The 12822-nt window shown below is 44.2% G+C and overlaps 1 protein-coding gene across 3 annotated transcripts in view; it reads right to left on the reverse strand.

Annotated features, from left to right (window-relative positions):
• The window catches only part of DEF6 (DEF6 guanine nucleotide exchange factor), a 45372-nt gene that overhangs the window by 14712 nt on the left and 17838 nt on the right, over positions 1–12822 (reverse strand). For all 3 annotated transcript variants that reach the window (XM_083445753.1, XM_083445755.1, XM_083445754.1), the window contains 2 exons: positions 8560–8700; positions 2067–2252 (listed from right to left, as the gene is read on the reverse strand). In XM_083445753.1, coding sequence (XP_083301879.1) covers positions 2067–2252; positions 8560–8700 — 327 coding nt within the window. The remainder of the gene's footprint in view (positions 1–2066; positions 2253–8559; positions 8701–12822) is intronic.

A 12822-nucleotide genomic window follows, 5' to 3' on the forward strand; every position in this document is an offset into this window, starting at 1 on the left:
TGCTGTTATTACTGGCTCTGCTAGACTGAACAGCATTTCTTTATTGCAATTAACCCTTTGGGTGGAGCCAGCATGTTCCAGATTCGTATCTCAACGTGTTTCAAGAATGGGTGTGTCCAGAGCTGCAGTTTTTCAGTCTACAACAGAAAGCAGCATGAGGAGCAGCCCGCATCCTCTCATTGCACACATGAACTGGGTTTACACTCTCACTCTAAAGGACGGATGACATTAATTAGACATGCATGTTTTTGCCTGACTGGCCTAAATGAAAGTCACACGCCGTCCCATTTCCTGGCCGTTGTTTCTCTCCCCCTCCAAGCTGGCTTGTTTGGTTTGGGGTTGTTTTTTAATGTTGAGTCTGTGGCACTACCCTTTTGCATGCATTCATGTACATGCCTTGTCCATATGTTGGCTAGTCTCCTCCCAGCAGAAGCTAAACACAGCCACAGTGTTAACCCAGAATCCAACCACCTCACAGAATCTTATTCCCCCACCCCCCAAAAATCTTTTCCCCCCACTACCCTGCCTGAGGCCATCTCCAGGCTACCCATTTGTGTGTGTGGAAAAATAAAGAAAATGTATCAGGTGTGATTGCATGTATGAATGCAACTGTACAAATTCAGCATTTATGAAACCCAAAGCAGCTGCAGTTTTAGGAGAAGCATGGATGTAAGGGAAGCAGATGAAAATTGCTATCGGGACACTGAGAAACAGAAGTGAAATACAGCACTTTGGGAAGGGCCATAGATCAGTGGTAGAGCACATCATTTCCAGGCAGAAGGTCCCAAGTTCAGTCCCTGCTATATCCAGGACTAGGGCTGGTAAGTACCAGCTGGAGCCCCATGGAGCTGTCATGGAGGGCTGGTTGGATCCTGAGAAGCAGAAGGAGGAGATCAGGGAGCTGCAGTTAGATGGCTCTGGGGAGGGTCCTAGTGGGGCAGGAGAAATTCCAGGGAATCCCTGTCAGGTGTCCAACATCAGGGAGGGGAAGGGGAGCTGGGAAACTCTGATCCAGGGGAGGGCCCAGGTGGCTTAACAGAATTCAACCCCAATGAGATATGATATTGCTATTCAGGTGCTTCCTCCTGTCAGCGCAGAGCCTCCTGCTTTTAAGGAGGCAACAGAGTATAAATCTGATGCTGAGCACACACTGACAGTGCTTCCAAGAACAAAGAGATGCCAGCGCTAACACAAGTAGACCTCCCACGCCTAGCCTAACTTGGAAGTGTGCATGTTCGTTTGCCTAGTCCTGAGACTTTGACTGCTTGCACTAACTGCTATGCCTGCCCCATCCTTTTATAAGAAAGATGCAGGGGGCATGTTGCTTGTGGGTCAACATCTTAGCTTGTGCCTGGCCATGCCTATGTATCTCTGTGGCTCCTTGTAACCTGAGCCTGGTCCATGCACTGTTTTGACTTTTGCAGTAAAGCCTTTGGCAGAAACAGGAGTCTGCAGTTCCAGTTCTTCATCTAGCAGTGATGGCCAGGACACTCACACCCAAAATCTGGGGGAATCATTGGCAGTCAGTGGACAATACTGATGCTCCAATGATTTGACTCTGTATAAGGCAGCTTCCTATGTTCCAGATACAAGAACGCTTGTTTTTGGGTGCATCAAAAAACAATACCACTCGAAAGCATGAATGGGGTAGAACTCTCTATAGAGGAATTGGCATGAGTATAACAGATCATATATTGTGCAGGAGATTTGTAAGCACGAGCAAAACAGGGGCTATAAAGCAGCAACTCTCACAGATTGCATAGGGACACGCAAGATGTTAACATGTAGAAAAGGGCGTCTTCTTGTTCACCATATTCATCCCTTGGCCACACAGGGTGGAATCTTGAGCAGCGATCAGACGATGCAAGAAGCAGCATAGTTTGGATCTGCAGGCCTGTATACAGAAATCTATGATAGCTAGACTCAGACATGTATATAATTGCACTTCAGACAATGATTATAATCACATGGCTAAGCCCTAACGATGCAAAATATACATAGTGTGACTCATCCCTTATCAAAAGCACTGCAAAACAAAAAATAGTGTTACTTAAAAGCAATCATACCTCGTCAGGAACCATAACAAGAGGGTACTTGTCTTCGGATAAGAAGTTAAAGAGACACCAAAGTTTGAAAGCATCTTCATGGGATACAACGCTATTCCCATTCCGGTTTGGCTTGTAATTCTTCTTTGCTGTCAAGGTCCAGCAAAGCTCATCAAAACTCTCCTTGACAAAAGCACCTTCTTCTACCTGCAAACAAAACGCAAGTGATAGCTTTAGTGTTCTGGAGCAAACAGTGTGATGCAGCAGCAAGCAAACCAACAAACCTAATGCTATTCTAGGCTGCATCAACAGAATTACAGTGGCCTCATCAAGTGACTGGTTGAGTGGGGTGATGAGTACCAGAGCACACGGAAATGCCATTTACCTTCCCACCACAGTGGTACCTATTTATCTACTTGCACTGGTATGCTTTGAAACTGCTAGGTTGGCAGAAGCTGGGACAGAGCAACAGGAGGTCACTCTAACCACTAAACCACACTGGCTCTCAGGTGTCCAGTCAGGTGATGCATGCTGGCAATGATTAGGGTCAAAGCCAGCAATGGGTAGGGCCAGAGACACCCTCTTATTTCTCTCTCTTTATGTTACAGCCTTTTCTCTCTCGCATCCCCCTTCACCTCTTCCTTTCTATCCAACAGACTGTCAGTGGAAAGACAGGTCGCTCTTTCCAGAGGTCTGAACTGATCATTTGGAAAGGGCTTCTCCCCCTCACCCTTCCATTGCTACATCTGTTTTGACTCACTCCCCATTTTTTCCTCCGACACCTTCCTTCTCTCCCTCTGGGCTCCCCCCTCCCACTCAAATTCAGTTGTGCGATATATATGGCCTTCAGACCAGAGGTTACTCTCCTATGCTTTAATCTTTGGCAGTGGAGTACATATACATATTTAGCATCTGATGGTAGCCAGTTATTATTTCAAAGCACCTGGTTTCAGCTCTTTCTAAGGGACATACCATTTAGACACTGGGCTTAGGAACCCTCCATGTGCCCTTTCTTGTGATGATATTGGTGCTTGTGATGATATTGAGGCAGTCCTGCTTTCATCACAGTTTTCACCTACATAGGTTTTGGGGTGTCACACTGCTTCATTTCCAATCAGTGCATCTCATGTAACATCCTGCTAAAACCCCATAACTTTTTATACCATGAATGTTCGGGTTTATTTCTGTTTCTGTTTTGCTATAGCACTCCAGGAAAGCAATAATGTGGTAGTACTGGGGAAGCATCGCAAAAACAGCTAATAAAACAGAATAAATTCACCACTCCCATTAACTATTATTGTGTCAAGAACTTGTTGCAAAAGACACCTGCCATAAAACACTAGTCAGGGAGGGACCCAGCAATTTTCCTCTCATAAAGATATGAGAAAAGCTGCTTCTTCTGCAATGTCCTTATCTGCACAACTGTTAGTGATAAAAGAGTCCAATATCCTTTTGCATCTGATTACTTTAACTGACTAGCAATGGATGAACTCATTTTTGCTTAGCTGGGGTATTGGCATTTACAAACTTTCTTGATGAGTATTCAGAAAATAGTTCATCTGTTTTCTGAGCACTCTCTCCCAACTTATAACACTGCACTGGCAGATGTGTCCTAATACACCTTAATAATAATATTCCTCCTTTGGGAGTGTGGCTCCCAGCACCAGCCACGGTGGAGAACTACTTGGAAAATCCAGCCACCATCTCTTTCCCCACCCCACCCCAAAAACCCCACCCCTGGAATAAAAGAGGCTTTTAGAGCCAGATGGGGAGAGTAAACCACACATTTACAAGAAACCATCCAAGTAAATTGACTCAGATAATACAGATGAATTAGTCTTTTAACTTTTGTCATTGTTCTCTTTTTATATATATATAAAAAACACACTTCTGCATTTCTGTTAATTTTCAATTACAACATACTATTCCACCTACTCATAAGAATTTTAGATACTAGTCACAGCTCAGATGATCACATGCAACAATCCCCCAAAGTTCAAGGGAACCATGACGTTGACCAAGATAGCGTGAGGACACAAAAAGAGTCTGCTGGATCAGGATAGTGACCCTCTCAGCAAGCATCCTGTTCTCACAGTAGCCAACCAGTGGCTTGTGAATCATCAATATTATCATCTCCCATATGGCAGAGGAGAAAGGTGGTTGGGAGAGATTGAGGCTGAGAGAGACTGGCTTGCCCAAGGCCACTTAGCGAGTTCATGGCAGAGATGACATTTGAACTGGGGAAATACCGATTCATAGCCCAGTCTGTTAGCCACCAGCACTCCATTTGCTTCCCCTGTGCAATTGCATCAAGCTTCAAAAAGTACTATGCAGTAAGGGAAGGGATACACAATTGTTCCCTGGCTCTTTAAACAGGAGTGTGTGTGTGTGTGTGTTATCTGGCCATCTTCCATAGCTAGTCCCTAAACTACTGTTTCACAGTTTTCATCTAGCAAAAGGTTATCATGCCAAGATAACACTAGGCAGATGTGCCAGTTCTGCCACTAGCTAATGGGGACCAAAAGGATAATGAAACAGCTATGACCATCCTTGTGATTTGTAGCTGGGGTTGCCTGCATATAAATTGGCATTCAGATCATTTGGAGTGGGCAGCGAGTGGCAGCCAGCCAGGAATTCAGCACATGCCCCATGACTCAAGCTTGTGCTTTATCCAAGGCACGAAAGAGTCCAGAGCTCCCTGCATAATGCACAGCTGACACGTAAACCATGTTCTGCAAATAAAAGAGTCTAAATTCTCTCTGAATTTAAACCTTAAGTTTTAAAGCCTGGAGCCTAGCATTGCCAACTAGGCGTTTCTGGTATCTTACAGTCCTGCAAAGTGTGCCTGTTATTTGGGAGAGTCTTAAGGCTACATCCACGTAAAAGCTGTCGAGATTTCCAAGTTGGAACACTTGTGCATTATCAGAAAATTCCCTGGCAAAAGTAGCTACCTTTTTGCCTCAAGTCACAAACATGCCACTAAGTGGCATGCCACAAACATGCCACTAAGTCTAACTATGCAGAAAGCACCACCTGCTAGCTCTGGGGGTCAAATCAGGACTGAAACCTCCAGACCATGTAGATTACAGAAAACAGGATGCACACGGTAAAGTGCATCCAGTTTTCAAAATCAGCACTCTGTTGATGTGTCCTAATTGTGCCAGTGCATCAAAATCCAGAAGATGCAGAGAAAAGCATCCACGTACAAGATGATACAGGTCAGGAATATGTTCTGGGTGTCTTCTGTATACTTGGTTGTAAGGGAATTCAGAAGTGCCCAGATTACAGGGGTCCAACTTGATAAATTGTGCCATTTATCTTTCTTGAAAAAGAAAAACAAAGCTTAAGTTATTCACACTGAAAATCCAGAATTCTCTAATAATAATAATAATTTATTATTTTATTGTTTATACCCCACCCATCTACTCATAATTAATGGAGCTAGTTTGAGTGTGTTTAGCAAATTCATATACATTAACCTGACCTACAAGCCTTGGAATTTTAATTTCACAGAATTTTGGGAGTGCACTGGCAAAGACTGGAGTGTGTGATAGTTGGAAATGAGAAACTTGTTTGTTCTGAAACAAAACCTGATTGTGTGTCAAGATCTGAGATTCCCTGGTATGCCAAGAGAAACATAGGGCACACATAGGGGTGTTTTCAATGCTAGTCCTACTCACAGTAGACCCTCTAAAGATAATGGACTTAGGTTCATTAGGTTCATTAGTTACTCATAGGACCAGCAGTGACTAAAATCCATAGCTATGAAGGCAATGCAAACCACCTGGATCTTCTGTAGGCATATTTGTGACTTTTTACACTAGGCTAAAAGGGCTTTCCTAAGGACAAATCCGCCCCCCCCCCCCAACCTGTGCTTGACTCAAAACAGCATGTCTTCACAACTGATAGAGAGCGACATGACAATCAGATCATTTATTTCAAAACAGCACATTCTCTATATGCATGAGTTTGTTTCCTTAATCATTTCACACTTGAGCTGTTTCGTTTGCTCCCTGTACGGCTGCTGCTGGGTGGTGAGTCACTGGAGAAGGTAGCAGGTAGCACGTTTCCTGCTAATTGGAGGAGATATCCAAATTAACAGAAAGAGTATTCTCAGACTGCATTCCCACCTTGAGGCAAGATTATTCTGTTGGGTTTGTGGTTGCAGTGCAAGTCAGGCCTACTCAATAATGTGGAGTGGGGGGGGGGGGAAGGGAGTGGACCCCTAATGACATTCACAAACTCCACACCAGGACTACACCAAAGCATGCCTCTCAAAGCCTTCTAAAAACAATAATCAACAGTGGAATCCTAAACTGGCTTCCTCAAATCTACTCAATGGGGTGTACTCCTTCCTAGGTGTCCTTTGCACTGCAACTTAAGTATGTCATCTCAAAAGGCAAGGGCGCTGGGCCCCTGTAATTTGAGCACTCCTGAATTCCCTTACAGCAGGAATGTAGAATGTGGGCCCCTGCAGATGTTGCTGGACCACAACTCCCATCTCCCCTGATGAGAGGTGGAACCGGAAAGCTACAACCTTACCTTACAAGGAAGAGTTTTGTGCTCAAGAGTTGTATATAACAAAAGGGCTGACATGCTTGCCACTCCTCCCCTTCTTCTTTCTACCTGCCCCCCTCTCCCACAACCAGTCATCACGGTGTAGCACAATTGAGGAAGGATGCTAATGTCCTTCATCAGAAAATCAGGCATTAGGGGGAACCAGAAAAACCGACAGGGAGCCTTCAGAGTGCTGAGTGCTGCCACCACTTTGCTGTGATGGCAAATACTGTTTAAAGCAGGAATGGGGAACTGGTGGCCTTCTAGCTTTTGTTAAACTCCAACTCCCATCACCTGCAGCCAACAGGGCTCTTGGTCAGGGATGATGGGAGTTGTAGTCCAACAAGGCCTGGTAGGCCACAGGGCCCCCCCCTTGGGTTGCAGTTTAACAGTGAAATATTTGAACAGTTTTTGCCACCATAGCAAAACTGTGTCTAGTCTTCAAGTTGCTCTATGGCTGGCAGGATTGGTGTGTGTTTGTGCAGAGTGGCTGGTGGCAGCTGCAGTGGGAAAGTAGTGGGCAACAGAAGTGGAGAGGCAGCAAGCCCTTGCTTGTTCTGCCACCCTCGGACTCCACCTCCTTATTCAAAAAGCTCAACTTGCCACATGGCAGGAACAACCCTATGAAGCTGCCATGGATCTCTCTCTCTCTCTCTCTCTCTCTCTCTCTCTCTCTCTGTGTGTGTGTGTGTGTGTGTGTGTGTCTAAGCCTGGAGAAGACAGCTCATAACATTCCCCTTCCAGGAACAAAGATGCCTTTGAAATACAGAGAACCAGAGAGAAAAATCAAGCTTTAGGAATCCAGTTTCTTATTTTAAAATCTTCTCTTCCTAACAAGCATCCAAACAGAGCTTTAAGATGGAGAGCGGGGTTTTTGCCAGCAGACTTTTAAAATTCATTTGAATCTCATTGACACAGATTTGCACATTCCCCAGGGCTTGATGGTGGGTTGTGGGGAGAGGAAGAGAAGCAGCAAACCTGCTCCTGTTTGCTGTCCCATTTTCTCAACCTTAAGTAGGATTCCATTCACACTGAAATGCTCTGAACCCACCAAAGCCAAGTATTCCATGCAAGGGACTTTAATACTGCTTCACAGTCCCTCTATATAAAGTGGTCATGAATCTGAAAATCAGGATTAACAGCTTCCTTCCTTGAAAGCCTGGGAGGTACTCAAAGACACTATGATTAACTGAAAATCCTCCAAGTAGCACAAATCTGACCACACTTGGAAGGGCTGACATCCCATTTCTGTTTCCTTCCTGCTTTGTGCCTCACATGACGTAAAATGTGGGTTGCCTCTTCCTTTTTGCCCCTCTACCCATTCTTTTCCCTGCTCTGGGGACTGCTCCTAGTAAGTTGATCCACTTAAACAATTGTTCAGTGTCTTATTTACATTTTAAAAAAAAGCTAAACTCAGTCAGTGGGGGATTTTAAATTGAAAAATTGCTCTGGGGATGGGGTGGGAAATGGACAAGGAAGGCACAGCTGCAGCTGAATGATAGACCATCTGCTTAGCAGAAAGAAGGTTCCCAAGTTCCATCGCCAGCATCTCCAAATAGGGTTAGGAAAGTCTCCTGCCTGAGACTTTGGAGAGCTGCTGCCAGTCAGTGTAGACAGTATAGAGCTAGATGGACTAATGGTCCCACTCGGTATAAAACAGCTTCCTATGTTCTTCCCATAGCTGTCAACTTTTCCCTTTTCTTGTGAAGAATCCTATTCAGAATAAGGGAGTTTCCTTTTTAAAAAAAGGAAATGTTGACAGCTATGGTTCTTCCTGTTACATCTCAAATCACCAGCCAATCATCAGTGAGCACAGTTGCTCCTGCTGGAAACTAGGAAAACTGTTCCTTTCCTGCCCTGCGTTTGATACTGCCTAGACACTTGTAGGGCCCTAAGTTCCCCATCCCTGATCTAAGAAGAAGGAGCTTCAAACAGATACAAGGGGAAATGGGCTTACCTTGTCCAGGATGTATTTGTTGAGATATGGCATATACCCTTGACTTGATACTGGCCCATCGTCATCATCCTTGAAGTGTTCCTCCAGTGCCACAGGATCATGAGGGATGCACAGCACAGTGTACAGGTTGTGAGAGAGCACCTGAGAGAGTAGAAGAAAGACAGGCCATCAGGACAAGACAGAACCAAGTTAGACACAAGGAGGGCAGACATATTTTTTTATTCTCACATCTGCCTTATTGACATAACAAGTAGGGAATGGAGTGGGGAAGGGTTCAGCCTCCCTCACCCACACACCTCTACTGATACCCCATGTCTTTTTGTCTTAAACATGAGCAAATGCAGACACATGAATGATAACCTTGGCTGCCAAAACTATGGTCCCATGATACTTGAAAAAATAAAACAGTCTGGCTTAGGGCAACGTCTTCCCATTTGAAATGTGACACTTCAAGGATGAAACTATTTAGCTGCTAAGCAATTGGATGAAAAGTGGGGGTGAGCAGCACCATAGCCAAGATGCAGATTCAATCCCCAGCATCTTCAGGTAGGACTGTAGAAAGACTGAAAACCTAGAAACTTGGTGTAAGGCAATTTCCTATGTTCCTATAAAAGAATAACCAGAACTTTAAAGTTTAAAGGTACCCCAGAATACACTTCTGACTCACACCCTGAAATTACCCTCAAACAGAAAGAAGGAAACTATTCTGCAAATAAATGGTGGATGTAGGGATTTATTAACCCAATCAAACTTTCACCCAAATAATAAATGCATTGCTTGGAAGAAAATCCCACATGCTGTCAATAAAACATACTGTCAAGGAAGTGTGCCTAGGACTACGGTCTTTTCCATATGATTATTAGATTCAAAAGGGGGTGTGGCTGTGTGCCTTAAATTTTCATGGAAAGAGATTACTAGGAAGGGCAGCTTCTTCTACCTTTGCTGTATTGGATTGCCAGCTCCCCACCCCACCCCACCCCCATAGGTCTCATGTGCCTTTAATAGTCACATGACATGCAGAGATTCAACAGCTCAGAATTGTACCATCCATCGATAGCTTCATGTTGGAAAAAGCTTCAGCTGTTAAGTTTCAGCTCTTATCCAGCTGTTTGTGCATAGGAGTTCTGCAAGGGGCAAAGGGGTGGGGAAGTAGGCAACCCTACAGCAGCACTATAATGAAAGAGAAACTGCCTGCTGAGAAAATCTCTTCAGTGCAAATATTAAGAGGAGAAAGGGACCTTGTCCTGCATTGAATGTCTCATCCCTGATTTTCCACCCCCATAACCAAAAAATAGAAGGCAAGTGCTCCCTCCCTCAAAACCAAGCTGTGATTAGCTGGCATCATCTGAAACTCACCCTATTCATCTTTCACATTCAACCCAGCATAATGGTGTTTGGTATTGAGTGCTCAGCTATTGGAGGGTAAATAATCTCCAAACAATGTAAAATTCTCTCCTTTGTCTGAGTGTGTACCACTTCTGGAATTGATATACGTGCTGTTGTAGAACAGATGTCCTGGCTGCACTCCAGGCGGGCAAACTGCTTGCCATAGGTGACTTGGGCATGGGGGTGGGGGGTGGGAGAGACTGGGGAAAGTTTACATAAAAAGCACATTGGGTAATTCCAAAAGACCAGGCTGCCAAGGTGAATAAAGCTTAGTTAGCCGGAAGAGGCTCACTATTGCCAGAAAAACGGCTGCTATCTGCTGCAGTGTCTGCCTGAGAGCCTAGCCAGATATATGTGAAAGGATCTCCCAACAGACATTTTCTTTACTTAAAAAGCAACAGCAGAAAACCCCCAAATTGGACCAAGGCCATCGCGTTGGCAGAGGGGAATAGTAGCAACAGTGATGTCTATGTTCTGTTTTTCTTTGAGTTTATTTATAAAGCAGATAACATACAAATTAAAAATAATAAAACATCAAATATAAACAAAGTAAAAGCATAAACAATATAAACAGAAGGAACTGGGAGCGTGTGACTTTGGGAAGACAGGAAACGGCGTTATACTGAGCCTGACCAAGTGGTCCATCTCAGTATGTCTACAGAACAGTAGCAGGTCTCTAGGTTTTCAGGGACAGGGAGTCTCTCCCAGCCCTAGGTGGAGATGCTGAGGATTTAATTTGAGGTATGGTCTTTCCCCTGCATTGTATCAGCAAGGGCTGAAATCTTAACCTCACTTACTTGAGTGTAAGCCCCACTGAATTCAATGGGACCAACTTCTGAGTAGACATGGTTAGGCTTCAAGAAACCCGCTGAAATCAATAGACCTCCTTTAATTTCAGTCTTCTCTGAGTATGATATAGTTGGATATTTCCCTAGGAAGCAACCAGCAACCCCTGGAAAGTTAACTGGCTGACGAGTTTTACTACTCTCAGATTATGTTAGCTATGTTTTATATTGCATTTGTAGATACTCTGGTTTTGCCACAACAGGTTAAGTTAAGCCACTCCTCTGAGAGGGTACTTTAGCCACTTCTGGATCTGAGAGGGTACTCCCCTTCCTGACAACCAAATTTTAGCTTTCTAGGTCCATGCGCAGCCCCAAACATCCCAGTCATGAGATAAGTCTGAAAGCAAAGGGGGGGGGGGTAGGAGACAGAAAATCCAGTCTGCTAGAGAAAGGTGAGAAGATGAGTAAGTATCACCTCTGCAGTTATGTTGGGCTCTGCCAAAACCTGTCTGCAATATCAAACTAGATGTGACATGGGAGCTCCATATTTGGAGCTTCTTTCTCAAAAAGCAGCTGTGGGAGGAGTGGGATTCAGATTAGGGCCACAGTGCAGACGAAGGATGCCACAACCTCAATCTATTATCACGCCCTCCCCCAAAGGTGCTATTGGCCACAAGGGTGGGTGGAAATTTATGGGTTTAAGGTCTTAAATTAGAATTACAGTCCATTCATGCTATACTCTCTTAATTATCTTAAGTGGAAACTGTTAAGTGGAAACACATCCTATCTGCTTTCCTTAACATTCATCTCTAAGAGGTAGGTTTGAGTGAGCTGCTGTCTGGCCACTTCAAGTAGCCTTTCCCTGTGTACCCTAAAATGCCCTGTGGACAGTGGTTAATCTTGCTTTAAACCCTAAATTATTTAACCTATTTCACTAATTGATTTTAAAGTTGATCTACTACTCTAATAATATTCTCCCTCAAGGCAGCTTAGAAGAAAACACATAAAAATTTAACATTAAAAAGTGTGCTCCTTACATTTGCAAATCACCTACAGCACAACCATTAACTGCATTTATTTACTGCAAAGGTTTAATGGGCTGCTATTTAGCCGAGCCAATCACTGTTGTTGAAAAAGCTTGTGAACAAGCTCAAGGACACTCTCATACCATATGAGCTAATGCTTAAGCAAAGTCCATTTATATACCTTCCATAAACTTTTCTCCCTATCACCTGTGACTTAGGCGAAACTATGCTCTGTAGGCTCAGAGCTGGCACCTAAGTACCTATGGTAAGATCAAACTGAAGGTGTGTCTTGCTTGGCATCCTGTTTCCCCACAGTGGTCAAGTCAGGTACCTATTGGTGGCTGGGGCCCATTGAGCCTGGAGGGGTGAAAGATCCAACAACAGGTAGAGGCAGAGGCAATGACAGGTAGAGCCAGCTAATTCTAGGCTTGTCCCCAACCTCCTTTCTGCTGAGTTCTACAAGGGCAACATTAGAGTCTAAGAAGGAGGGCTCTGACAGGCAGTGCCACCTCTGGACTAGTTGTAATTAAGGAGGTCAGCAAGTGAAGATTGGCTGTGAGTGGGCTGAAGTGAGTGGGAAAGTGAACCATTCGCCTTAATGAACTAGCCTCCACTGCAGACACCTACAGGAAGACCACAAGCAAAACACAAGGGCAATATTCTTTCACCGCTGTTGCTCCCTAGCAACTGCTATACAGATCACATCATATATAGCCACCATGATCAGTAGTCATAGCATTATCTGAAGGCAGCCCTGTATTGTGAAGTTTTTAGTGTTCGATGTTTTAGTACCGGTATGTTTTTATATTTTTAAATTGGGGAAACCTAGCCAGATTGATAATAATTCTCTATGAATGTTGCTGTCTGAGATAGGGCAGCAAATGGGCCTCTCTCCCTGAACCACCACCACCAGCTGCAAAAATTGTCAAGATGCATTGCACCCAAGATCAACCAAGTTATTTTGGCACCTAAGGCCAAATAAATAAATAAAAATCCTACAAGCACCTGTCCTTTCCCCTCTCAGCAAACAAATCTTAAAAAAACCCACAAATTTAACTATCTGCTAC

This window comes from Podarcis tiliguerta, assembly GCF_965153285.1.
Source record: "Podarcis tiliguerta genome assembly, chromosome: 6".
NCBI lineage: Eukaryota > Metazoa > Chordata > Lepidosauria > Squamata > Lacertidae > Podarcis > Podarcis tiliguerta.